This window comes from Orcinus orca, chromosome 11, assembly GCF_937001465.1.
Source record: "Orcinus orca chromosome 11, mOrcOrc1.1, whole genome shotgun sequence".
NCBI classification, from domain to species: Eukaryota; Metazoa; Chordata; class Mammalia; order Artiodactyla; family Delphinidae; genus Orcinus; species Orcinus orca.
The window spans coordinates 92,484,790-92,511,943 of record NC_064569.1 but is presented as its reverse complement, the minus strand read 5'-3'; the positions used below and the strand labels follow the sequence as shown (position 1 = coordinate 92,511,943).

The 27,154-nt window shown below is 59.0% G+C and overlaps 1 protein-coding gene across 4 annotated transcripts; it reads left to right on the top strand.

The window, feature by feature from the left end:
- The first annotated feature begins 589 nt into the window (after positions 1-589).
- CARD10 (caspase recruitment domain family member 10) lies at positions 590-26,412 on the top strand. Of its 4 annotated transcripts, none has more exons than XM_033405011.2 (21): positions 590-725; positions 1,259-1,510; positions 2,366-2,503; positions 3,986-4,311; positions 8,004-8,195; positions 9,158-9,313; positions 10,045-10,170; positions 11,288-11,479; positions 12,653-12,787; positions 13,133-13,248; positions 14,041-14,069; positions 14,513-14,636; positions 19,984-20,143; positions 20,582-20,690; positions 21,364-21,607; positions 21,770-21,839; positions 22,873-22,975; positions 24,174-24,332; positions 24,426-24,541; positions 24,996-25,111; positions 25,366-26,412. In XM_033405011.2, the coding sequence occupies exons 2-21, from the start codon at positions 1,276-1,278 to the stop codon at positions 25,601-25,603; spliced, it is 3,084 nt and encodes a 1,027-aa protein (XP_033260902.1). In that variant the 5' UTR covers positions 590-725; positions 1,259-1,275; the 3' UTR covers positions 25,604-26,412. The 4 variants fall into 4 exon arrangements, with proteins under 4 accessions (XP_033260902.1, XP_049550645.1, XP_033260900.1 ...); XM_033405009.2 differs by lacking the exon at positions 590-725 and adding an exon at positions 831-1,086; XM_004279451.3 differs by lacking the exon at positions 590-725 and adding an exon at positions 832-1,086 and having other exon boundaries at positions 24,999-25,111.
- The last annotated feature ends 742 nt before the right edge of the window (positions 26,413-27,154 follow it).

Sequence of the window (27,154 nt, the reverse complement as noted above, 5' to 3'; positions counted from 1 at the left end):
GGGAATGGATCCCTGGTCTTCGTGTTCTGCCATGAGACTTTAGGTAGAAGGGGATCTGGCAGTGGTGCCCTGAGAGTTCAGACTCCCATCTCTGAGAACACAGCCATACTTCAGTCTTTTGCGGCCCACCCAGGGGCTGCGTTTTAGTTTGAGGGAAGGTGCGAGAGCTGGCAGTCTACCTGGGGACACTGAGGTCTGGGAGGGCAAGCACTCGCCCGGGTCAGGAGCAGGTCAGAGGCCTGGCTGGGATAGGATCTCCTGCTCCCAGGCAGTGCTCTCACACGACGGGTCCCAGTAGGCCCACAGCTGAGCTGGGCCATAGAAGTGCTCTGACCCTGGGACAGCTCTGGGGGAGAGATCTGGGGGAGTTCTCAGAAGCATGGGAGCCCTGCCCCACACTGCATGGTCATTTCCTGAGAGACGGAGGAGATAAGATTGTGACCAGGTGCGTGGCATCTGCACAGGGTTGGTGTGACACGTGGGTTGTCTGGGACCTTTGAGTCCTGAGTACACTGCGCTGGTGTGACGTCGTGTGCCGGTGTGACGTCGTGTGCCGGTGTGACCGGTGTGCCTCTTGCTGATGTGATGTGTGCGCCGTTTGGCCACCGTGCAGGCTGTGTGTCGAGGTGGGCGCCAGGTGCTAGGTGGGAGCCGCGGGCAGGGCGCGGGGGGCGCGCGGTGCGCCGTGGGAGCCGACGCCGCGTGCCCCGCGCGCACGCGAGAGGGTGAGAGCTTGCATGTCCCGCCCGCGCCGCCGGGCCCCGAGGCTAGGCAGGTGTGGGCGGGCCATCGGGACCCCGCCGAGCCAGGGCCGGGAGAGCCGGCGGGAAACAGGAAGCGGGGGGAGGCGCGCGGCGGCCGGACGGCGGGGAGCCGGGCGTGCTGGCGGACGTGCGGGTGGTTGGCCGGCCGGACGCTCCTCGGCCCGGGCCCGGGCGGCGATGTCGGGAGGCCGGGGCAGCCCGGGCGGCGGCGGGGCCGGGGCCGGGGGCGGGGCCAGGGGCGCCGCGGACCCCGCCCCCCTGCGCCGGCGGAGCCGCCGCCAGAGCGCTGACCCGGGAGTCCGAGACGGCTCCGGCGTGCGGGGTGAGTCCCGGGGACGCGGGGGCCGGGCACCCGCCGGGCGGACCGGGCGCGGGAGGAGGGGGTTCCGGCGGCGACGGGCGGCTGGTCCTGCGGGCGACGCCCAGTGCTGGGATCGGCCGGCGCACCCCGCGCCCGGCGCCCGCGCTGACCCCCGCTCGCTTCTGGCCCGCAGACCCCGAAGACGCGGTCATGCCGGGCGGGGCCGAGGCAGGGGAGGCCGAGGAGGAGGCTGGGGCCGGCTCCGGGTCCGAGGCGGAGGAGGACGCGCTGTGGGAGCGGATCGAGGGCGTCCGGCACCGGCTGACGCGCGCCCTCAACCCGGCCAAGCTCACACCGTATCTGCGCCAATGCCGGGTCATCGACGAGCAGGACGAGGAGGAGGTGCTGAGCACCTACCGCTTCCCGTGCCGCGTCAACCGCACCGGTGAGCCGTGGGGGGCGCGGGGTCGGGCCTGAGCGGGCGGTGCCGGCCTTCCCTGGGGCCTTCTTCGGGACCGTCGGGCCAAGGGCTCCGATGCCCGGGGCTTCGGTCTCCACATCGGTAGAGTGGGATGGTTGGTGTGCCCACCATCCTCCCTCCTCCTGAACCACAGCGTGACCCAGCGTGTCCGCGGTGCCTAGACCGCGTCTGGATTTTTCTCCCATTTCCTGGGCCCCCCTTAGAGCACGGGACTGGCTGTAGTTGCCGGTGCGGGCTGGGCTTGGGGCCTCCCGATCACAGCGGGTGGATTCGGCAGCTTTCCTGTGTCCTTTGATCTCTTCTGTTCTCTTTGCTCCCCCCCCCGCCCCCCACTTCTGTGCGCTACACACTCCTGGGAGCGTTTTCCTCAAGTGCTCAAGGCCCATCTCAGCTTCCTGAGGGTGCCTTCTCCCATAAGTTGTGCCTTTGAACAGAGCTGGCAAAGGGATGAGGGTCTAATCGTGGAATTTCAGGCGTTGGTCAACGAGAGAAATATTTTTCTTTGCGTTTGGGGATGGAGGGGGCTTCCCTGTGCCATTGAAAAGGCAGGCTGCGTTTGCTGGCCCTATATCTGTGGGGGCCGCAGGCAGCGGCTTGGGGTGCCATGGAGGGGGTGGGTCCTGGCTTTCCTGGCCGTGGCAGACGGGCTCTCCCCGCTGATGTGTTGAGTCAGGCCCCTGTGTGTGTCACCGGTTCAGAAATCTGGGGAACGTGGGCCCTGGAGTATGGCGGGGTGTGGGGAAGGGGGGAGAAAGCAACAAGGCACGGGGAGAAGCCCTCACCTTGACCCTTGGGCACCGCCCCCGCCCCACTTCCCAGGGCGCCTGATGGACATCTTGCGTTGCCGCGGGAAGAGGGGCTACGAGGCCTTCCTGGAAGCCCTGGAGTTCTACTACCCCGAGCACTTCACGCTGCTCACGGGCCAAGAACCTGCCCAGCGCTGCTCCATGATCCTCGGTGAGTGGGTCCGCAGTGGGTGCCAGCGCCTCGGACACCAGTGCAGAGGTTCCTTACCCCGTCCCTGTCAGGGAGGCACTCCCATTGTCGCTGTTGAACAGATAGGGAAACTGAGGCACAGAGCGACCTGTACCGGTTTGCCCAAGGTCCCCCCAGCAGGCTGAATGTGGGACTGCGATTCTAATGCAGTTATAGTCTAAGTTCAGAGCCCACACGTAATGCAGCTCTTTCCCCCAAAGATGTGTCAGGCATGTGCCAGTTTACAGTTTCTTCTGTAAAAAATTCAAACACTCCAGGAGACTTGAAAGTAAATAGGAAAGATCTTTACTTCTTCCTTCAGCTCTGCTCTGCCGGTATCAGTGTGGCGAGTTTCCTTTCTCTTTGCAGTTATACACACAGACACACACACAGGGAATCATCTTACATGTCTTGCTCTGTGTTTCACTTTTTCTCAGAACAACTAATGTTTGTGTTTCTTCCACATCTGTTACACTTGTTTTAAATGACTGCGTAGTGTTTATTAGTGACGTGCCAGTCATTTAACCCATCCCCTGTGGATGGACATCTAGGTTGTTTCCAGTTTGCACCATTACAAACAATGCTGGGAACATCCTTCTAGGTGCATCTTTGTGCAAATGTGTGTCTCAGGAGGAGAGGTTCTGAGAAGTCAAATTTCTTAGAGAATGTGTATTTTAAAAGTTAAATCAGCATACATCCCTCCAGCAGTGTATGAGTGCCCATTTTGCTGTACCCTCATTCATCCTGGGGATCATTTAAAAACATTTTATGCAGTCAGATATGTGAAGAATAATGTTGTTGTTTTAAGTTTGTACTTTGTTGAGAGATGTTCACAGCTTACTAGTTAGTCAACCTTGGGCAAATGGCTTGACATTTCTGTGCCTCGGTTTTTCTGGCTTTAAAATGCGTACAATAAATAGTACCTATCTTAAGTGTTGTTGTGAAGATTAAATAAATTAATATATGTATGTAGGCCAAAGAATAAAGTCAATTGTTAGTGGTACTACTATTATTGTTATTATTATTGCTAGTGAGTTGGGACGTATTTTCCTATGTTTACCAGCCATTTTTGTTTTGGGATTTGCCTATTGATAGTTTTTGCCCACATTTTTATTTGGTTGTTTGCTTATTGATTTGTAGGAGCTTTTTATATGTTGTGGCTCTGAGTCATTTGTTATATTTGGTATATTTTCTCCCACTCTGTTACTTGTCTTTTAACTTTGTTTCTTATATCTGTAATCGTTTAGAAATCTCTTATAGCTCTTTGATTTTGTGCCTTGTTTAGGAAGGCTTTCCCTGTCCCCAAATTGTAAAAATTGGTTCCAGTTTTCCTTCTAGTGTTCTTCTGGTTTGGGTTGTTCTGTGCAGTCTGTCATCCCCTTGGATTTTATTTATTGACTTTTCAATTTTATAAAATCCCCTTGGATTTTATTTTATGTCTTTTCTCTCCCCTGCCCCTGGCAGATGAGGAAGGGCCCGAGGGCCTGACCCAATTCCTGATGACAGAGGTGCGGCGGCTGAGGGAGGCTCGCAAGAGCCAGCTGCAGCGGGAGCAGCAGCTGCAGGCCCGGGGCCGGGTGCTGGAGGAAGAGCGGGCAGGGCTGGAGCAGCGGCTTCGGGAGCAACAGCAGGCTCAGGAGCGCTGCCAGCGGCTGCGGGAGGACTGGGAGGCGGGGAGCCTGGAGCTGCTGCGGCTTAAGGACGAGAACTACATGATTGCCATGCGTCTGGCACAGCTCAGTGAGGAGAAGAACTCGGCCGTGCTGCGCAGCCGGGACTTGCAGCTGGCGGTAGGCCCTGGGGAGATGGGGGGTGCTGTGGGAAAGGGGCGGCTTTGCAAAAAATGACGGTCATATGGTCGACAGCCGGTGTCCCAAAGCCACCATCTGTTGCATATTGGACTGTGGGCAAGTCCCTTCCCTGCCCTGTGCCTCAGTTTTCTCATCTGTAACATGGGAGTGTTGATTTATTACGGGAGCATTTATTTCATTGAATTATGACTGTGGTTTCAACTGGGAGCGATTTTGCCTCCCCCCTCCCGCAAAAAAAAAAAAAACATTTGGCCATGTCTGGAAACATTTTTGGTTGTCACAACCAGGAGTGTGCTGTTGACCTCTAGTAGGTAGAGGCCCAGGATGCTGCTAAACATTTGAATTGCACAGGACGGCCCTCCACAACCAAGAATTGTCCAGCCCAAAATGTCAGCAAGTGCTGAGCCGGAGCAACCTTGGGTTACGAGGATTCCTTGAGTTTAAGTCACAGGATTTAAGGCACGTACAGTGCCTGGTACAGAGCTAGTGCTCAAAACCTGGATTATCGTTAGCCGTTGTTATTGATATCATTATTAAGTGCTACTCGATGCCACACAGGTTACGTGCATCCTGTCGTGTAATCTCACTAAGGCACCGTGCGCCAGGTTCTCATTTTGAAATAGATACAGGTTTAGGATTGTAAAGGGATTTGCTCAAGGCTGCAGGTTGGGAAATGGCACAGCCTGGGTTTGAACCAGGTCCACCTGGCTCCAGCGCTGGCCTCCGCCCCATGATGCTGTTCTGTTTGCTCCTGTCCAGGTGAAATCTCACCTAACTCTTTTCCATCAACGAGAGAGGCCATGCCTCTTACAGGCTGAGAAACTGAGCCTCTCTTTCCTGGTTCCTTACTGGGACTTCGCATGGGATTTTACTGCTGCAGAGAGTTGTCCCAAGGATTTGACAATGCCCGCGGCACACAGTAGGCTCTCCCCAGTCATACCCAGAGAGGTTCCACAGGGGGGATTCTGACTGTGGGATTTGAAGCCCCCTGACCCCATGAGCCTCAGCTGTGGCTGGAGCACCCCAGGGGGTGACAGGTGCCCGTGGGTGATGGGTGGCACGTGTGAGGCTGTCAGCGCGGGTGCACTGGGGCGCTGGAGCCTGCGGCTGTGCGTGTTGGGGGTTTGATGTCTGGGGAAATGAGTCCTGACTGGGGGTGTTGAGGCCACAGGTTGACGGGCCCAGGCTGCCAGGCCTACTTTAGCCTCAGCTTCCTCATCCTTGAAGCGCAAGGTCATGGATGCAGATGACATCACAGCAAGACAGCACCTCCTGTGCAGCAGGCATGGTCCTCTGGGCTTGCCGTCCATCAACTCCTTTAATTTCCCAGCAACTCCATTGGAATGGGGGTTGGGGGGGAACTCTGTTATTATCCCCATTTATGGATGAGGAAACTGAGGCACAGAGAGGTTGGTTGGAGTGCTTTCCCAAGGTTCGAAGATTGAGCATTTCTGACTTTGCTCTGGGCACTGCTGGGAGTGGGGTGGGCTGGGGTGGGCTGGGGGCCGGTGGGGAGAGCCTGCTCAGAGAGGACAGCACGATGGCCACCGGCCCCCCTGGGTGTTGGGAGGGGCCGTGGCCTGCACGGTTGGTCTCACCTTTGTGACTGGGGTGGGGGATGCCCTGTGTGCGTGTGCAGCTGCCTGGAGTCTCCTGGGGTTGGGTAGGGGGATGTAGAAGAGGTGTCGGAGGTTCTCTGTGTGTCTGCGGTTCAGCTGTAGGTGCGCACAGTATGGCCCTAGGGGTATGGAGATCTGCCAGTAGGCAGATAATAGCTGCTTTTTCCCAGTTTAGCGATGGAGGGTAAGGGATGAAATTCAATTAATAGATAAGCTTTTCTTTAAATGTAGCTACCCTACATTTGCCTTAACTTACTGGAGCTTTTTGGCAACAAATTAACAAAGGCTTTGCCGATGGAAATGAACAGAGCAGCTGATGGTGCTTTTCCCGGCAGCTTGGGTTCCCTCCCCCTGTGGACGGGTGTGTAGTGGCTGTGATTTAATACTGTGTTTTATAAGGTGCAAATGTAATGAGCTGTTATTCCTAAGCAACATAAACTTAAAGGAACGAATGCTATAATTTTGTGCTAAGTGAGTTTGTACACCAGGATTAAATGCATCCGTATTTCTTGGCGTTCAGCGGAGACTCCCAGGTGCCCCGTCCCCTGAGCTCATCGGGGGAGCCTGCTGGCCGTGGGTTGGGCGGGAGGCCATGGTGTGTGGCTGCGGTTTGCTGGAGAGGGTGTGACCACATTTGCCCTTGTAACTAGCTGTCTTTCTCTGGCAGTTCACAAAGCGTGTTTTGTGAGGGGAAAGGAATGTGAGAGTCATGAATTTCTTTCTGAGTCCTCTGCGGAGGAGGAGTGGGGGTGTTAATTCGTGGAACGGCCTGACCCAGCCTCCAGACCCTTGCGTGTGTGTGTCGTGGGCGGGGGGAGGAGGGGGTTGCCATGCAGGCTCTGGGGGTGTGGGGCTGCAAATCCTTTCCAAGCGAGGCCAGGGCACTCCTAGGGCACCAGATGTCAGCATGCCTGAGTATAGCCCCAGAGGTCATTGTGCCCTTTTTCCAACAGTGACTTCATTTTGTGGCCTGCCACCTGCTTCTCCTCTTGTCACTGTCTAGCCATCACAGGTCTAGCCACCTGGACCTGCTGGACTCCAGACCCCGCATGAATTTGGAAAATCACTCTGGCCGAGTGCATTCATAATCCAGCAGACTGGCCGTGCATATCTGCCGTCTGCCAGGCGGCCACCACCCAGCCGCCCACCCAGCACCCTTGGCCAGTTTCTGGCTGCCCACACTGAACCGGTGACAGTTGGGGTCCTAGGATTTTATTTAAAGCTGTAAAGATAGCTGCTGTCACACCCTCAGCAGCTCCATAGTTTAAAGGCCTCCGTCCACCTGCTGTCTTGTTTGATTCCTGCGATGACTTTGGGAGGCAGGTGGTGGAGCAGGGGCATTGAATGGGCCTATTTTCCTGATGGGGAAACTGAGGCTCAGAGGAGGTAAGTGACTTGCTCAGGATGACAGAGGGTAAAATGGTACAATTGAAATATGGATCCCGGACTTGGAATTCATGTTGGGGTGAACCAACCTCATAATCTTCCCAAGTGGAGGCTCTGGTAGGAGTATCTTTAAGGGAGGGTGAGACCACATGTGTTCCATGAGTGTATGTTGAGTGGGGAGGCTGGGTGAGAGGGGGACATCCTGGCCCCTGGGCTGGGTGAAACACTCAGAATCCTCCTCCTCCTTCTTCCCCCCACAAGGAGATGAGGAGATTGAGGCACAGAGAGGGGCTGTGACTTGCCCAAGGCCACACTGAGTGAGAGGCCGAGCTGGGCGCAGCCCCTGGGTCCTCCTCCTTCCCCTCCGTTATGCTGGTCCTGTGCACAGTGTCAGAAGTGTGGGACAGAAGAGCGTGTTATATACGGCCCCTCCACCCACAAGTCCTTGAGGCAGATTCCCCTGGGAGGGTGGCTTGGCCTTGCTGCCTCCCTTCCTTCCTTATTGTATTTGTCCAGCCTGTCCCTTCTTCCTAGACGCGTCTGGGGAGGACACCTGCTTGGGCCTCTCTGGGAATCGGGGAGGCACCCAGGAATGTGGGACAGGACCTCTCCTCTCTGGCCTGGCTGGTACTCCCTCCCCGAGCTGACCCCTGTCCTGGGCCCCAGGTGGACCAGCTGAAGCTCAAGGTGAGCCGGCTGGAAGAAGAGTGCACACTGCTGCGCAGGGCCAGGGGGCCGCTCCCTGGGGCCGAGGAGAAGGAGAAAGAGCCTGACAGCGCGGACCTGGTTTCCGAGCTGCGCGCGGAGAACCAGCGGCTGGTGGCATCGCTGCAGGAGCTGCAGGAGGGCCTGCAGCAGGTACGGGGTCGGGGGTGGGGGCGAGTGGGGGCAGTGCCGGGGGGCGGGGGGAGGCCAGACCCTCCTGCTGCTCGCTCGTCCCCCTGAGGCCTGGAGAATGAGGATTCTAGATCCGGGGATCTGAGATCTGGAGGGAATCCTGGCTGGCCCCTTGTCTAAGCTCTGAGTGGAGGGCCTTCAGTGCTCAGCTTGCGCTGGGTGTTGAGTCTGGGGTCTGCGGGGGATGGGGGTTGGGGTCGGGTGGGGCAGGAAGCCTCTAAACTCCCTGAAACTGGGTACCTGATTTTGTGTGTGAGCATTTTTCCGGGGAGAGGGCCTCAGCTTTCCTTGGCTTTGTAGAGGAGTCCGACCCTGGAAAGCTTGAGGCCCCTGGGTGGCCCCGGAGCTTGCGCAGGGTCCTGTGGCAGGTCAGTGGCACTGTGGGCCTACCACCTGGCCACTGCTCCTCGTAGGAAGTGGGGGAGGGAGCCGGGGCTCTGGTGTATTTCACAGGGTTGGGCGAGCCGGCTGGGATGTGGGTCTGTGGGCTGGATCTTAAGCCTTCGGTCTACCTCCCTGGGCCAGGCTCAGACCCTGTGAAGACCCATTGTCGGGGTGGGGGGAATAGGCCTCGGAAATATTACCCGTCTGCTGTCCTGGGTGGCAGGTAGGGCCCAGAGCAAGAGAGAACAGGCCTGGTTCTTGTTGAAGAATAAGGTCCTGGTCCAACTTGTCTGAGCACGCCCTCATCCACTTACCTCATTTGTACCCCCAGATGCTCCCTGGAGGGTGGGCAGGGCTGTTGGCGCCACACACACTCTACAGAGGGGGAAGCCGAGGTCCAGAGAGGTCAAGGCCCTTGGCCAAGGTGGCAGAGCTAGTAGGGTGGGGATGAGGGCTGAGGGCTGTTTGTCCCCCTTACCCCACACTCAGGGTGGGCCCTGAGCCAGGGGCTGAGGCAGCCCTGAACTCTGACCCCACAGGAGGCAAGCCGGCCAGGGGCCCCAGGCTCAGAGCGCATCCTCCTAGACATCCTGGAGCATGACTGGCGGGAGGCGCAGGACAGCAGGCAGGAGCTGTGTCAGAAGCTGCACACCGTGCAGGGGGAGCTGCAGTGGGCTGAGGAGCTGCGGGACAAGGTAGTGTCCACATCTCCCCCCTCCCCTCGCACCTGCCTTGCCCCCACCTGCCTTCTTCTTTTTTAACATCTTTATAACTGCTTTACAATGGTGTGTTAGTTTCTGCTTTATAACAAAGTGGATCAGTTATACATATACATATATCCCCATATCTCTTCCCTCTGGCGTCTCCCTCCCTCCCACCCTCCCACCTGCCTTCTTGCTAACCGCCTGGGGAGGGCATCACCAGTTTACTTCAGCCAGCCTTCCCCCAGCATCCGCTGTACGCCAAGTCCTGTGCCAAGAACTGTGCATTCATTTGCTCTCAAATATGTATTGAGATCGATGGGTGAACGGAACAAAGGTCCCTGCTCCTGGGGAGGGCAGATTCTAGCAGGGGAGACAAACAGGACGCCATACACGTAATCCGCAGTCCATCACCTCATGTCACAGAGGGCGATGAGTGCTGTGGAACGAGTAGAGCGGGGTAAGGGGGCAGATTGCACTTGAAATGGGGAGGCCCAGGTTGGCTGGGACGGGGTTGTTATCCCCATTTTACAGATCAGGCAGCTGAGGCCCAGTGAGGTGATGTCAGTCAGTGGCCCAGGCCACCCAGCTGGGGAGGTGGGCACTCATTACTGGGGCTCAGGCCTCTCTCCCTGGACCTGCTGGACACCAGCTGGTTAGCTGCCCCTGTCCCCAGCCCTGGGGTCCGGCCTGGGCGTGTCCCACCCCGCTCCGCCTGCCCACAGTACCTGCAGGAGATGGAGGACCTGCGGCTGAAGCACCGTACGCTGCAGAAAGACTGTGACCTGTATAAGCACCGCATGGCCACCGTCCTGGCCCAGCTGGAGGAGATCGAGAAGGAGCGGGACCAGGTGAGCCCGGCCTGCAGTGTGCCCGGCCCTGGTTTTCGTCCAGGGGAAGATGACGAGAGGCAGACAGGACTGGAATTGTAGACAGAGATGAGCAGTACCCTTATCAGTTTAGGAGGGGACAAGTAGGCCAGGAGAAACAGACAGGGGGCCTGAGATGTACCAGCCCACCCCCTCAACACACCTGCCTCACTGGGCTCTTGTGACAGGTATGAAAGTTGGTCCTGGCGGCCTTCGCATCTGAATCCCTTGTTCTCCCTGCCTCAAGGGCAAGGCCTACACAGTGGGAGGTACTTACAGATACTTGCTGGTGAAGAAATCCTCAAAAGTTCTGGCTCCCAGGCCCTGGGTACCATAGCCCTCATCTCCTGAGGCCATAGGGTAGGCTGAGGACCTCGGGCCAGTTCCTCCGGGCCCGCAGCCCTCCTTGCGTGAGGCTCCCCATGCGGGAAGGGCAGGAGGTTTTGTCCTTGGACCACGTTTGAATCCCACTAGAGGAGTTGAAGTGTACACGTGAGAATGGGCCTCAGGATCCCCTGGAGGGCCTGGTGAAAACGCAGATTTGAGGCGTCGTCCCCAGACATTCTGATTCGTGTGGTCTGGGCTGGGCTCAGGAATGTGCGCTTCACCCGCCTGCTCCCAACCTGTGGGTCTCCGGCCCCAGCTCCCTCGGAGACAATGGGTAGCAGGTCCTAGCCATGGGCCCAGCTCTCAGGGACCCTGGTCTTCACTGTGGGGAAAGGCACTTCGGGTGCACTGGGCTGGATTTGAACCCTGAAGGCTGGGAATAAAGACCCCTGCACCCAGTGGGTCCCACAGAAGAGTTCTAAGTTGTTTTGGGGAAACGGTACGCGCCTGGACTCTGCAACTCTGTCCCTGCTGGCTTGGTGTCCATGTCTGTAAAATGAGAATAGTGAGAATCTCTAAGTCGGAGAGTTAGTGTGAAGATTAAATGAGCTGATACTTAACACAGAGGGCCCGGCACCCAGGAGGTCCTTAAGAAACGTTAGCTGCTGTTCCTGTTGCCACCCCCACATCTGAGAGGTCAGAGGCCAGGACAGCTGAGCCGATGTGGCTCCTCAGCTGCTGGCCCAACACCCTCCCTGCCCTCTCTCACCAGGCCATCCAGAGCCGAGACCGGATCCAGCTGCAGTACTCACAGAGCCTCATCGAGAAGGACCAGTACCGGAAGCAGGTCCGGGGCCTGGAGGCCGAGCGGGATGAGCTGCTGACTGCGCTCACCAGCCTGGAGGGTGCCAAGGCCCTGCTGGAGGTGCAGCTGCAGCGGGTCCAGGGTGGCCCCTACCTCAAGGTGAGCAGGGTCAGGAACCCAAGCTGGAGCTCTTGGCCAGGGCGGGACCTGGTGGGAGAACTCAGCCGGGGGTGGGGACAGGGGGGACCCACTGGGAGTCCTCAGCTGGGCCTGGGAAGATGCAGGTTCTGGGAGGAAATACGTGGGTCTTGGCTGGAGCCCTCACCCAAGGTCAAGAACATGCCAGTCTTGGAGGGCCCTGTTGGCCAGGGTGGACAAAATGTTGCTCGGGTAGTTGTGGGTTGGTGTATCAGGGAACAAGACAGGAGCATGGGAGTCTCTGAGTTTCTGGAGTTGCACCTGGGGCACAAAGGATAGTTTGAAGCCTGGCTTAGCATATACTTGGAGAAGCCCGGCTGCCCGAGGGCCTGTGAGCATCTTAGAATGCAAAATGTGGGCCCTAGAAGTCCCTCAGAGACCAGCTAGTCCAGTTCCCTCATTGCACAGGGCCCAGAGAGGGTCAGAGGCTTGCCCGAGATCACACAGCCAGCCAACGGTGGAGCTGAGCCCCCAGATCCCTTATAAACCAGACACTGGCTCTCAGATCTCTCCCTGGAACTCTGCCTTTTCCTATCTTGGGTTTGCTTAAAGATGATCAGTTGAGTTTAGTGCTTGAAGAAATAGAACAAAGGAAGTGTGAATCTGTGATTTCTGACTTTTAAAAATCCTCAGTGGCTTTTAGGTAAAGGCAAAACCCCTTACCGTGCCCTAGAGGCCCTACAGGGTGCCCCTCCGCCCCTGAGCCTGGTTCTCTCGGTCTCAGCCTTTTAATTCCTGGAATGTGTCACAGTGCTGCCTCAGGGCCTTTGCACATACTGTTCCATCTGCCTAGACCATCCGCCCCAACTTTCACACCTCCTTATCCTTGAGTTCTCAGTTCCAAACACACTTTCTCTGGAAAGCGCTCTTATGCCCCCGGCTGGGTGGGGCCTTTGAGTGCCTTCCCCACCCTGGCTACCTTCCTGCCTGGCCCTCCTGGCCGCTGAGCCTTACTTCCTTCATCTATCTGCTTGTTTATAGCTTATCTCCTCCACTAGGGTGTGAGCTCCACAAGGGCAGAGATCCAGCCCTCCTTCCCCACCACATCCCTGTTCCTAGCAGGTGTTGAGAAAATGGCAGGGGCTGGCCCTGGCCCAGGGCTGCTGACCTCTCCCCACCCCCTTCCTCTTCCAGGCCTGCGCCTCTTCCCATTCCCTGTGCTCCAACCTCAGCAGCACCTGGAGCCTGAGCGAGTTCCCCTGCCCGCTGGGAGGCCCTGAAACAGCGGGGGAGGCGGCTGTCACAGGGGGATCTGAGCCCCACACCTCGGTAAGACACCTGCCCTAGCCCGGACATGGCGGGTATGGATGGCCGTCGTAGAATTACTGACACGTAGAGTACTCTCCAGTTTGCTGACAGTTCGGTTTCACACGAGAGGAAATCGAGGCCCACGAAGGCCAAGTGCCTTGTTTAAGCGCGCGCAGAGCCAGCTCAGTGCTGGGCCTGGGCCTGGGCGCCGGGAGACCTGGGGAGCCACTCACATGCCCATAACCTTGCAGAGCCTACCCCTCGGCTCTGGGCCCTAGTTCCCATCTGTGAAATGGGCACAAACTAGGTACGATGAGTTGTGGGCAGGTCCCGTGGGGGTGATCAGGCCCTGCTGTGGCTTTGCAGGAGGAGGCCACGGACAGCGAGAAGGAAATCAACCGGCTCTCCATCCTGCCCTTCCCCCCCAGCGCGGGCTCCATCCTCCGCCGGCAGCGGGAGGAGGATCCCGCACCCCCTAAGAGGTAAACAGCTTCCTCCCAGGATCCCTGATGCCAGAGTCAGGTCCAGGCTGTCACCTCCCTTTACTGCCCTTAAATGGCTGGAGCTCTGGAAACCCAGGTTGCAGGAGTCATAGGCATGAATGAGGTCAGGGGTTAAGACAAGGTCAAAGGGCAGAGTGGGCTCAGTCCCTGCTGAGCACCTTGACATGAAAGTCACTGGAGGTCAAGCCTCAAAGATCCTTAATCCAGGGGGAAGCCTGGGTGGTTCAGGGCTAGGAGACATGGAGGAAGTTCCCGGGGGTCAGGGACCTCAAGCAAGAAAGTCAGGCCCCAGATTCAAGCAGCAGCAGAAAATGGGGGCCAGAAAAACTGAGCCGTATCACTGATGGCAAGACGAAGGGCAGGAGACGCCTCCTGGCATGTGTCGCCCGTCATGGGCTTGGTCCGATGGATGAACTTGCCATGATAGGTGTGTGATGGGGAGATCATGTTCTAGTGTTGGAGGGAGGCAGAGCCCAGAGTCACGAATGATGAAGGTAGAAAGTGAGGCTGAGATGAGGCGTGAGAAGTCAGGGCAGCCTTCCGGGAGGGGGTGGCATTAAAGGACAGGCTAGGGCATTCTAGGTGGAAGAGCCGGGCAGAGGTCAGGATGTTAGCTTCTCCTGTGTGTTTAGGGGACTGGGTGGCACGAGTGCACTGTGCCTGAGATCCCTCCCGGGGTCTAGCCTGCACGTGCTTGGGGGTTGCAGGACATTTGGCAGGCACCGGAGCGCCGTGCTCAGTGCAGGCCCCTCTTGCCCTCTCTCTGCGCAGGTCCTTTAGCAGCATGTCGGACATCACAGGTAAAGGCCTGGGGACTCCGTGGGGAGGGCTCATCTGGGGGCCCACCTGAGGGCTATGCTGCCTGCTCTGCCCTTGGCCTGCGTCCCCCTCCCTGAGGCTTTGCTGTCCTCTGGCCAGGCAGGGAGGCTCTGCTTGGGGGCCCTGGGGGAGTTGCTTCCCACCTCTCACCCCGAGCCCACCCTGGTCCTCTCTCCTGGTCCCGGCTGTGCTCTATGGGGCTCCTCAATTCCAGCCTGTCCTCCACCCTCTTCTGGGAAACTGAAGGGTCACCCTGGCCAGCCCGGGCCCAGCCCTGAGCCCCGTGAGTCCAACGTGTTCCAAGGGCCTCAAACCTGCCAAATCCCCAGGCCTCTGGGCCATGGGCCATCCCATGAGGGGCTCAACCCCGGGCCCTACCCCATGGCTCAGTCTGGCACCCCTAAACCTCACTCCTCCTCTCCAGGGAGTGTGACGCTTAAGCCCTGGTCCCCTGGCCTCTCCTCGTCCTCGTCCTCCGACAGCGTGTGGCCTTTGGGAAAGCCGGAGGGCCTTCTGGCCAGAGGCTGTGGCCTGGATCTCCTCAACAGGTACTGCAGCTGCCTGGGGGGTGGTGTGTGGAGCTGGGGGCTAGTTCAGGTTCCCAGAGAGGGGCGAGCAGGGGCGAAGCCTTCGCCTCACGGCTGTCACACCATTAAGGTCTTTAGACAGAGTCACACGTTGGATTCACATGCCGTCACCGCCGCTTATCGTCTGGGAGACTTGGGCTGGTCACTTCACCTCCCTGGGCCTCAGCTTGCTCACTGGCTAGAGGGCCACAGTGATGTCTTCCACAGGTGGCGTTCGGAGGTTTAGGACTCGTGGCAGCAGAGCCCCCCACTTTGCCAGGCGCGTGGTGGGTAGATGGTAGCTGTTACTCGTGCTGCTTGCCTGTCCTCGCGGCTTGGGGTTCCCAGCAGGACTGAGCCTCCCAGCACAGTTCACGCTGAGGGTGGGGTGGGGCCCCTGCAGCTGGGCTGGCCCCAGGCCCACAGCTGAAGTCATGCATCGCCTCGGCCCAGAGCGTGCTGCAGGCCGTGTGCTCTGTCCGTCTCGGTGGATGCGTGGTCTCCCTGCTCAAGACTGTCCGTGATCTCAGGAGGGCAGGAGATGGAGGAGGCCGGTCTGAGAATGTGGCCTTTGAACTCAGGAGCAGGCATGGGGGTGCCGCTGGGTGACGTGGAAGAAGAGAGAACAGAATCTGTTCAGGGATGGACCTGGAGTTTGGTGGTGACTGGAGCGTGAGGGTGGGGGAGGGGAAAGGCGAAAGGCTAGGGCAGGCTTTGTGAGTCAGGATGGGGAAGTGTGGATTTTGGCTTCTGCACCCTGGGAGACCTGGTGGTGGCTGGGGGAGCTTAGCTATTACTAAATGCAGGGCCGGCTGCTGGCTGCCTTACAGCATTCCCTCTGTCCTGGGAGGCAGGCGTTATTATGATTACCCCTGTTTTGTAGAAGAGGAAACCGAGGCTCAGAGAGGTTAACTGACTTGCCTGAGGTCACACAGCTGGGACGTGCCAGGGCCAAGGTGCAGAGTGACCTGATCAGATTTGGGTTTTGGAGGGGGCATAGGAAGTGCTGGTGTCAGAGCTGGAATGCGGGGGATACTGATCCCAGAGTGCAGGTCACAGCAGAGCCAGGGGCCTCCTGCCTCCTGGAAGCAGCTTGGCCAGGCCCCTGCCCCCACTCTCACCCTCCGGCACAGGGCCCAGTGCGACATTGTTTCTCACTGTGCAGGACGTGCTTCTGGGGGAAGGGGCGGAGGCGCCTCCCTTCCTGCCTGCCTCGGCCCTTCCTCCCTTCCTCCGCTCAGTCCTGCAGCAGGGGTCCTGGCTGCTGTCCAGGGGGCGCTGGGATGCAGCAGAGGGAGCTGGAGGTTCTGGCCCAGCCCCCACCTGGGCCCCATGATCACGTGGGGCCACCTCTGCCGCCCACGAAGTTCCTGGGGAGGAGGGAGATGGGGGAAGAACGAAGACTGAGGTGGACCGGGAGAGAAAGGGGTGGAGCGATGGGAGGTCAGGGACTTCAGCGCCCTAAGGGGCTGGCGAGTGCTGTTTGCGTGTGTCCTGGGCTGGAGGCAGGGTTACAGCTCAGAGCACAGGGGGAAGAACAGACTTGGGAGCCAGCTGAAGTCCAGGCTCTGTCACTCGCTACCGTGGGGCCTTGGGCAAGTCATTTAATTTCTCAGTGCCTCAGTTTCCTGCTCTGTAAAATGGGTTCACAATAGTGCCTGTCCCCTGGGGTCATTGTTGGGGGTTCCGGTACTCCTCCTACTAGAGCGCTTAGTACAGTGCCTGGCTCCCGGCGAGCGGGAAGCTAGCTCTCAGCTATTATTATTGGTGCTGTTGTGGCCTAACCCTCAGGGTAGCCCTGCAAGCCCCATTATACAGATGAGGAAAATGAGGCTCAGAGTCAGGAATGTGTCCCATGGCCACTTGGTGGTGGAGCTGGGGATTCTGTTGTCCCTTCCTCCCGTCGAAGCTGCTTTAACCTCGCACCCGTGTTGAGTGCCCACTGTGCTCTGGGCATTTCAGCCCTCTGCTCTCACCTGCCCCTCTTGGCTCCCAGGGCAGGATGGGAGACATGGATGGACAGGCAGAAAAAGTGAAAGTGAGGTGCTGAATGGGGAGGGCACTGGGAGAGTATTGGGGTGCTGTCTCCCGGGCAGGGCCACCCCTGTCCGCGCTTGTCACGTAGACATTGGGTCTCCAGCACTGGCCGACCCCGCACAGGGAGGGTTTGGATAGGTCATCACCTGACTCCACCACTCACCACGTGTGTAACCTTTGTCAAGTTATAACTTCCCCAGGGCCTCAATTTCCCTCTTCTCTAATGTGGGGGGAATAACAGGCGGCTCCTGAGGGTTGTCGGGAGGATTCAGTGAGGCAATCTGTGTGACATGCTTAAGTGTCAACTTCAAAGGTCCCTGGCCTGCCTAGGGATCTTCCCACAGTGCCCTGGGGTAGGGCAACACTCATCCAGGCCACTTAGCCCATCACTGCTCAGGGCTGGCAGAGTGAAGGACTTGGCCCCATTCCCCTGTGACCCAACTCCTGACCTGACACTGGGGAAGTGTCCTGGGATCCCATCCTTTCCACCCCCCACAGGCAGGGTTGGGGTCAATCAGAGTGTGCTGCCTGAGACCCAGGAGTCCTGAGAGGCTGGAGCAGGCAGCCCCTGCCCCCTACGCATTCTTTTCTCTTCCGAACCCACTTGTCTGCTGAGGCCTGCGGCTGAGGGACCTGGCCTGGACCCTGCCCCCAATGAACCGCCAGGTAGTAGCCTGGGGCTGTGGAGGCTCAGAGAAGTCACTTGGTCCCTTGGGGAGGTGGGCAAGGGCATCCTGAAGGAGGAGATGCCTGAGCTGGGTCTCAGTGCCTGAGCTGGGTCTCAGAGCAGCAGGAATTGGCAAGAAAAGCCTGAAAACCTGGGGTGGCTGAGAAATTGCCCTGATCCTGGAATTACAGGGACGGGAGGGGGCGTGCTTAGGCAGGGGTGGGTGGCGAGCAGGTCGGTCCTGGAGGGCCTGGATGCGGGCTGCCCGCTGGGCCCTTGACTGGGGAAGCTGTGATGGTCAGTTGTCTGTGGGTTTGAAATGGGTGGGGAAATGGGGCCACAGAGAGGTGACTAGTCCTGAATCGCACCTGATGACAGTGAATATCTATTATTGAGCACTTAGATTCACTGGGCACTGTTCCAACAACGTCCCATTTTTTTTTTTAAAAGTAATTTTATTTTATTGATTGATTGATTGATTGGCTGCGTTGGGTCTTTGTTGCCGTGCACGGGCTTTCTCTAGTTGTGACGAGTGGGGGCTACTCTTTGTTGCGGTGTGCGGGCTTCTCATTGTGGTGGCTTCTCTTGTTGCGGAACATGGGCTCTAGGCACACGGTCTCAGGAGTTGTGGTTCACGGTCTCAGTCGTTGTGGCTCACGGGCTCTAGAGCACAGGCTCAGTAGTTGTGGTGCGCGGGCTTAGTTGTTCCGCGACATGTGGGATCTTCCCAGACCAAGGATCGAACCTGTGTCCCCTGCACTGGCGGGCGGATTCTTAACCACTGCGCCACCAGGGAAGTCCCATGTCCCATGTTTTAACTCACTGAGTTGTACAATGAGGTAGGTAGATGCAGGTGGGACTGCTGAGAACGAGGCAAGCAACCTGGCCGCCTGGCCCCAGAGTTCCTGCTGGTGCCCTCCATGCCACTTTTCTCAAACTCTTCTGACCACAGCCCTCCACGTGAGAAACCCAGTACATGTACCTGAAGCAAAAGGGTTACAGGAAGATAGTTGGATTTACTTGAAGGGAGGCAGGCTTATGTTTTCTATTCCATTCCGTTAAAAAATAGTGCTGGTCATGACCCAGTGAATTTCACAACCCATTTAGTTGGAAGGCCCTGCAGCCCTCTGATTTCCACCTCTACCTGCATTATCTCTATATTGGACCCTCACACCCACAGTGGGAGACGGGTGCCGTCATCGTTCTTGCTTTAGGGATGCGGGGACAGAATCAAGTGGCCAGCTCACTTGTCCAAAGCTAGGCCACAGCGAATGCTGGGGTTGGAGCTGGCCTGTGTGGCTTCAGCCATCGGGCCATTGCGCAGCATAGCCAGGCCTGGCCTCAGGCCTCCTGTCTCTGCCGAGGCCTTTCTGTGCCACACTGATGTGGCCAGGACAGTCCCGGGGCTGAAGGAGCCTGTAAAGGCAGCCCTGATGCCTCTAGCACCCATGTCTAGCCCCAGCCCCTGGGGCCTGGCTCTCTGTTTGGACTGAGGGGGCAGGAGCCAAGTCGGACTCCCCAGGGCCAGGGTTCCCCCCCTGCATGGGTGCTGATTGGGTTAAGGTCTTTGCAGCCTTGCCCACCCCGGGCTGGCAGCAGGGGGCAGTGTGGCCCTGTGGCTGCAGCTGCCAGGATGGGTGGGGAGGCGAGTGAACGCCTGGGTTCTTCCTGGGCCCCCTCTCCAGCTGGGGCACACCCATGGACCCTGGTCTCTCTTCTTCCCCAGAACTGTGGGGGCCCATGGGGAGACTTGTGGTCAGTTGTCACTTAGTCTGGCCACAGGGCCTCACCACTTCTCATCCGGGGACACGCAGAGCGCTGCCATGATGGGGGTTTGGTGACTCACTGCCCATGAGAGGAAGGCCAGGCACCTTCATTCCGAGCCCTCCATAGGCTGGCTCCAGCTTGCCTTTTCTGGGAGTTAATTAGGGCAAGGAGCTTAGCACGGTGTCTGGCACATGGGAAGCACCCAGGGTTTCCTGCTACTATTATTGTTGTTGTTATTAAGTTCTTCCACACTGTATCCTGTATCCTGTCCTCCACACCTTTGCCCATGCCAGCTCTTCAGCCTGGAGCCGTGTGCTCTCTGTTGGGTCCCGAAGTGCTTCTAGTTTTCACCATGATGTATGTAGCCCAGCTGCTGCTTCCTCTGGGAAGCCCCTCCCCTGTGTGCTGCCACTGCCAGCAGTAACCATCTCTGATCTGTTGTGATCTAAAGGTGACCTCCCGCCCTAGACTATGAGCATAACAAGCTTATATTAGTCATCTGCTATGTGCCAGACACTGTGTTTGGTGGTAGGGATCTGAACATGACAGCAGGCTTATTCTCAGGGCGTTCTTTCTGAGCGAGGCAACAAATGGGAAAATACGAAAACGCGGGGCTTCAGCAGGAAGCTCCGCCTCACCATGTGCAGGGGTTGGGGAGGGAGAGGTCGCTTTTGACCTGAGCTTTGAAGGATGAGCAGAATTTGCCAGGCAGAGAAGAAGGGGGTGGGCATTCCCTGCAGGTGCAGTGGCCCGAGGTGGGAGTCATGGCATCCTTGGGGAATCACTATGGTTCTCCAAGAATGTTGAACTGAATCAAAATACTGAACGCTAATTCCCATCTCCTTTCTCTCTTCTCAGGTCTCTGGCCATCCGACTGTCTGGCTGGAGCCCCCCGGGGGGGCCTGAGCCCCAGGACAAGGGCCTAGATGGCCTGTCGTTCCTCGGGGACAGCTGGTCTGGGGCTGTCGTTCGGAGGGTGCTCTCTGGGCCAGGATCGGCCAGGGTGGAACCAAGAGAGGTGAGGCCCCGCCCCTCTGAGCTGGGGGCGGGGTCAGTGCTTTAGTTGGGGATGGATACCCTCTGATTGGTGGATCTAGGTCACTGGGCGGAGTTTCTACGGATTGGCCGAAGCTGAGGCGGGCTCAGTGACTAGCGGCTGGTTGCCCCGCCTCAGCCAGCATCAAGTGAAATCTGATTGGGCAGGGGCTGGGAGGTGGGGCAGATTGACTGAACCTGGACACATCCCCACCCTTACACGTGGGAAAGACCAGACTGAGACAGGCTGGGTGAGGAGGGCAGTTGCCAAGAGCAGTGTCTGACTGGGCACCACCCTGTGAGGTGGGGGCAGCTGAATTTTGAGACATGGTCACCCCCACACCCGATGTCCTCCAGCCCCAGGGCTGTCTCCGGAAGCCCTGGGAAACTCAGTTCCCTCCCTGCCTGGGTTTTCTCCCAGCCAAGGGCAGAGGCAGCTGGCTTGGAGCGGGCAGTCCTGGAAGGCGAGGCCCAGCAGAGAACCTTGCCCTGGAACCAGACATCCACACTCCCTCTGATGGACTTCAAGGGTAAATCTGGCCTGGGGGGAGGGACCTAGAAGGTCAGAACTGAGGGCCCAAGAGAAGGCTCATCTGGTCCATAGTGTGGGTGGGACAGCCAAGGCCTGAGAGGGGGGTGCTCCGCCTCCTGACCCCTGGCAGTTCCCTTCCCTCCCACACCCCTGCCTTCTTGCCGGTTGTCCTTGTGCCCTTCCTCTGTCTTGTCCTCAGTAAACAGCTTACAGTGAAAGGAGCACTGGATAGGAGTCCAGAGACCTGGGTTCGGGTCCTGGTTCTGTCCCGAGTGGGCTTGGTGGCTTTGGGCCAGTCCCCCACCCTCTCTGGGCCTTGGACTTTCACTTTAAGAAGGGGAAGGTGGGGACTTCCCTGGTGGGCCAGTGGCTGGGACTCCTCGCTCCCAATGCAGCGGGCCTGGGTTCGATTGCTGCTCGGGGAGCTGGATCCGCGTGCCACAACTAAAGATCCCGCATGCCACAACTAAAGATCCCGCATGCTGCAACTAAGACCTGGCACAGCCGAATAAATGAATAAATATTAAAAAAAAAAAAAAAAAAAAGAAGGGGAAGGTGGGGTCCTGGCCGCTCAGGCCTCGAGAGGGCCACATCTGTGGCCTCTCTGAGGCTGATGCCTGACTTTCCCCTCTCCTTATCCTCCTTGCTGCCCCCTGCCTGTCCATGCCCAGCCTGCCAGTCCTTCCATGAGGCCCTAGACGCCTGGGTGAAGAGGCCGGGGGCTGAGCCCTTCTACATTCGAGCCAACCTCACCCTGCCTGAGCGGACCGACCCCCATGCCCTGTGCGTGAAAGCCCAGGAGATCCTGCGGCTGGTGGACCCGGCGTACAAGCGGCGGCAGGAGTGGTTCTGCACGCGGGTTGACCCCCTCACGCTGTGGGACCTGGACCGGGGCACTGTGCCCAATTATCAGAGGTGACACTTCCAGCAGCCCTGGGAGCTGGGACTGGGATGGGGGACTCTTTCTCCCTCCTTCAGTCCCTCGCCATCCTCTGGGACAGGAATGGGGGGCTGGAGGAGAGAAGGTGAGGGGCTCCCCTTCTCCCTACAAACGCGTGACACGACCCCCTTACACAGAGCCCAGCAGCTCCTAGAAGTTCAGGAGAAATGCCTGCCCTCCAGCCGACACCGGGGGCCCCGCAGTAATGTAAGCAGGGCTGGGGGGGCAGGGCGAGGGCCTGGGGAAGGGGTACTGAGGGGGGCCCCAAAAGGGAGCGGACAGGCTTCATTATCCGGGAGCTGGGGGAGGAGACCCCCCCCATGCTTGGTGGCTCGTCTTCCTGGTGAGCTTCCTGGTTGCCTCTCCACCCAGACTGGTTGATCCTCTCCGATGTGTCCAGCAAAGAGAACAACAGGGCTCCTGTCTGGGTAGTTGAGAAGGGGAGGTGAGGAAGTGTGCCCGTGTGTAGGAAGGAGCATGTGTGGCACGTGGTGAGCACTTAACGGAACAACAGTCACACCCCTTCTCTAATCCCTGGACCAGGGCTGGGCTGGGTGATGGCCCCCACCGTGCGCCTGGGCTGAGTGAGGCTCAGAGAGGTTAAAGCGGTCTCAAGAGCCCACGGTGCTAGAGAGAAGGTGGAGAGCCTGAGCTCTGGAGCCAGGCCACCCAGATTTGCATCCCTGCTCTGCTCCTTCTCAGCCTGTGACCTTGGACAACCACGGGACCCTCCCTTGAGGCTCTGTTTCCTCATCTGTAAAATGGGGGGATTATGCTGCCTGCCTCTTGGGTTCGTGCACGTGGGATCTAGTTAGTGTCTGTCACGTTGTAGGCTTTCAACACCCGTCAGCTATTGGTATAATTAGTGCTGTCCATATTGGTTTCTGTAATCTATCTACCCAAGGTCACATTGCTAATTCATTGGAAGAGACCCCAGAGTTTGTCTCTTATGTCTTATTCGGGACCTCGGTTTTTCAGTCTCTAAAGTGGGGGCAGACCTAAGGCTCCTCTAGCTCTAACTGGGTCTGACAGTCTTGCTTCCCTTGGTCCCTAGTGATGGTTGCCCTTCCCTGCCTCGGGGGCTGTGCTGGGCCGGGTGGGGGCAGGGGAAAGCCTGGTGGGGAGGGGGCTCTTGTGCTGCCCCATGAGCCTGGACAGTAGTGGCAGCGGGGCCCTCTCTCCCTGAGGGTGGGATGGAGCTGAGCTCTCAGGTGCCCCTCTTTCCCTACCCGTTCCCCAGCTGAAGAAGCGGGCCCTGGACCAGCTGCGGCTGGTGAAGCCCAAGCATGTGGGGAGTCCTGCCGGGGACTCCCCGGAGCAGCTGCTGCTGGAGCCCTGCTCAGGTGCGTGCGCAGGTGTGAAGATGCAGCCCGCGCTGCTCACGGGGCCCAGGAGTGTGCACATCTGGGTGTCCTCGGCCTTGGTGGGCCCTTTGGCCTGGAAGGGCCTGGGTTCCGGTGGGGGGCAGGGCCCATGCCAGGGGCCTGGTGGGAGATGGGCCACCAGGGTTGAGGGAGCTGTCTATGTCCAGGTGTGACTGTGGGTCTGGGTGAGTTTAGGGCACGCACGAGCACGGGCCTCTCCTTATCCTGCAAAGCATGCGTAGCTGTGTTTCTTGCCTGTGTGTGGTGGCAGGTGCCGTGACGACCCCAGAGGGAGTTTCTGGAGGCAGGAGGGTGAGGCCTTGGGCCAGAGAAGGGAAGAGGGGCTGGGGGAGCCCAGATGAGGGAATAGCAATTCTGAGGGGCAAGGAGGAGAGGGTGGTTAGGGAAGACTTCCTGGAAGGGAGGTTGTTTGAACTGGGGCCTTCACTGATGAAGAGGAGTTTGCGCCAGGCAGAAGGCACAGCTCGTGTGAAGGCTCAGAGGCATGGCTGCATGTACTGTGTTTGGAGGACACTGAGTACAGCAAGTGCATAACTCTGTCATGTGTGTGGCAGTGAGGAGGAGAGAGGGGAGAGGGGAGGGGGAGGGGGGAGGGGTCCCCGGGGGAGGGGGAGGGGGAGGGGTCCCCGCCTACCTGGGGACCTGGGAAAGCATGACCTGGGCTCTGAAAGGAGAGTTAACTGGGCCACCCCAGGGCATGCAAAGGCCCTGTGACTAGAGCTGCTGAGCTGTGAGGCAGGAATGGAGTCTGTTGTGAGGGGCACTTGGCTCGCGGCTTCTCCAGGCCCCGGCAGGTCTGGCTCACCCACGAGGAGGATGTGGTTTTCTTCCTGAGAGCTGTGGGGAGTCACTGGTACGTTGAAAGCAGGGGAGTTGCAGGATCTGACCTCAGTTTTAAAGCGTCCCTGCAGCTGCTGAGAGGATAATGGCCTGTAGGGGACAAGGGTGAGGCAGGGGATGGGGCGGAGTCTCCTGCGAGGGTCCCAGGTCCCAGCGAGGGAGGGGGCAGCTCTGCTGTGTGTAGGAGGAGCAGCAGGGCTTAGGAAGGGAAAGAAGTCAGGGGCCTTGAGAGTATCAAGGGGCCTGGCTGCCCCAGGAAAGAGGAGCTGGGGCCCTGCCTGCACCCCCATCTCTTCACACTGCCTTCCCTGCCCAGAGCCAGAGCGGAGCCTCAAGCCCTATAGCCTGGTACGGCCCCTGCTGGTTTCTGCCCTGCGGCCCGTGGTGCTCTTGCCTGAGTGCCTGGCGCCCAGGCTCATCCGCAACCTCCTAGACCTGCCCAGTTCCCGGCTGGACTTTCAAGTGTGCCCAGCAGGTGAGCCTGCACGCCCGGAGAGGGGAGGGCTGGGTGGCACCCTGGGGCAGCCAGGCCCACTGGCCCTTCGTTCCTACCTTTCCCTGCCTGTAGAAAGCCTCTCTGGGGAGGAACAGTGCACATCGTCAGCGCCCGGAGCCCCCAAGGCCCGACCTGCCACCCCTGGGCTGGGCAGCAGGATCCGTGCCATCCAGGAGTCTGTCGGGAAGGTAGGTGCTTGGGGTGGGGCGGGGGGTGCCCTCTGGGCCCAAGAGCAGAGTCTGAGTGCAGAGTGACCCTGGGCAAGTCCCTTTCCTTCCGTGGGCCTGTTTCCTCACCTGTGAGATGGGTGGCCTGGGGCAGTCGACCTCATGTGGGTCACCCTGGAGAATTTGGCTGGTACATTTCACCTGTTTGTCTTTGCCTTCAAACTTGCCTCTTCCCTGGGAGCTGGGGCTGCCGGGGTCAGCTCCATCCTACAGATAGGGAGGCTGAGGTCCAGTGGGGGGAAGTGACTTATTTCCCTGGGTCTTGGCCCTTCCCCTCCAGTTCTTTCCTTGTTGCCAAGGTCCCCCTGGATGCAGAAGCAGGACCCTGTAGGGGGCTGTGTTATGGGGCCCAGTCAGGGGGCAGGGAGCTTAGGGTCTCTGGCCTGAGAGTAAAATGTAGCCTTGACCCCCGGAGAAGAAGCACTGCCTGTTGGAGCTGGGTGCGCGGGGCGTGCGGGAGCTGGTCCAGAACGAGATCTACCCCATCGTCATCCACGTGGAGGTGACTGACAAGAATGTCCGGGAAGTCAGGTGAGATGGGCCGGGAGGATGGGAAGGACCCCAGCGCTTCCCCCTCTTTGGGTGCCTGTGTCTCTGTCTCTGTCCTTCTCTCTCCATCTCTTCCTCTTCTCCATCTCTTTGCTTGCCTTCTGTCTCTCTCTCTGTCTCCCGCTGTCCATCCTCTCCCTCTGACTCTCCTGTCTTACTCTGTCCCTCTCTCTCTGTCTCACTGTCTATCTTTATCCCCCACTCTGACCACCGCCCACCTTCCTCTCTCTCGGCAGGGGTCTGCTGGGCCGGCCGGGCTGGCGGGACTCAGAGCTGCTGCGGCAATGCCGAGGCTCGGAGCAGGTGCTCTGGGGGCTGCCCTGCTCCTGGGTGCAGGTGGCGGCCCACGAGTGGGGCCACTCAGAGGAGCTGGCCAAGGTGGTGCGTGGCCGCATCCTGCAGGAGCAGGCCCGCCTCGTGTGGGTGGAGCATGGCAGCGGCAGAGGCGGCTGCGGCAGCAGCAGCGAGGCCTGAGGAGTCCCCTCCGACGCCTGTGCGTTCCTCACGCACTTCAGAAACGGCCCCCGGCGGGGACCCTGGTGTGTGCAGTGGAGCTGGGTCCTCCCCATCCTGAGCCTTCCTAGACCCTGAGACACTCGGCGTGGGGCCCTTGGCTCTGGGCTCCGGGCTCTCTCACCCGGAGGAGCCCCCGGGACAGAGCTCCCTCCCATCCCTGTACTTGCTGCTCTGGGCCTTCCCGTGGCCCCGTGTCTCCACGGACCCATCTCATGGGTCTCACGCACACGTCTGTGTCCTCTCCCTCGTCGCTCACCTTGGAGCATCTGCGTTCTCACCCCTGTGCACGGGTTTGCACACCCAAGTTCCCATGGGGCCGGCTCGCGTCTGCCCCTCCCCCTGGCACACGAGGTCTCCGGGCTCCACAGCCTCTTCTGCTCACAGGAGCCCTGAGCCCGTCATGCGTGGTGCCCACCCGTCCAGCTCACATCTCTTGCGTATACCTCCACGGGGGCGTTGTGGCTTCCCGGGTCCACTGTCACCTGTGCCCCTCGTGTCTTCCTGTCACACGTGTGTCTGTGGTTCTCCCCTGTGTAAATATCATGCCCCCACCCCCGTGACCCTTGGGCACTGACCCGCGTGTGTTCCTGGTGAGCACGCCCAGGACCATGTTCTCACGGCGCCTGTACCCGGCCCTGCCTCCTGGAGGGACGGCCGGGGAGGGGGCCGGCTGCCCCGTTACCAGAATGTACAGCTCGTAGATTTTTAACGGGCCTTTTTCACTTAGAAGCTGCACATCATGGAGCATTAAACAGTTTGTCATAGAAGCTGGTGGCGTTTTGCTTGCTTGCATCCCTGGCCCGGGGCCCCCTTTCCATCCCCCGCACTTGTTGCCACCACGAGCTCAGGTTGATACCACCTTTCAGGTTCCCGCTCTCCCGTGGGGAGGGTCAGATTTCACTCCTGACTCATCCCGGAGCTGCCTGCCATCTGTGCTGGCATCACCTTACCTGCCCCGGAGTGACTGAAGGAGGGCCCCACAGATGGGCCACCCCTGCGCTCAGCTCTGCTCGTGTCTGATCATCTAAGGAGTGTCCCCTGGAGTGGGGATGCCAAGCCAGCAGGGTGTGGTCTTAGGCTAAGGGGCCCAGCTGCTGACTAAGGGCAAACCCTCAGTGTATTACCAGGTCCCTGAAACTGCTTCACTGGACAGGATGATCACCTCCAATGGGAGAAATCTAGGTGGCCTCACTGCAGGAGGTGCTGCTTGTGCTTGCGTTGTGGGATTCCTTTCTTCAGGAAGCACCTATTGGACTTCTATGCCTATATGTTCTTGGTCCTCCTGTGACTGTCCTCAGTCGCAGTGATGAATTTGGGCAGGCTCCTAGGAGGTTTTGGGGGAGTGGGTGTACTAGTTGGAGGGAACCTCAAGAGCAAAGGCTCAGAGGCAGAAAATGGGTTGAGATTGGCCACCTGGGGAGTGGTGGGAAATGAGGCTGAGAAGTCCAAGTCCAGGGGTCGGGGGCTGCTTAAATTGGAGGCCAGGCTCAGACACCAACTCCGCAAAGC

Excerpts from the sequence above, each read along its gene's own strand:
- CARD10 (XM_033405009.2), top strand. The coding sequence starts at position 942 with ATGTCGGGAGGCCGGGGCAGCCCGGGCGGCGGCGGGGCCGGGGCCGGG. Across the intron at positions 9,314-10,044 it reads CTGAGGAGCTGCGGGACAAG|TACCTGCAGGAGATGGAGGA; the intron begins GTAGTGTCCACA and ends GCCTGCCCACAG. Across the intron at positions 22,976-24,173 it reads GCTGCTGGAGCCCTGCTCAG|AGCCAGAGCGGAGCCTCAAG; the intron begins GTGCGTGCGCAG and ends TTCCCTGCCCAG.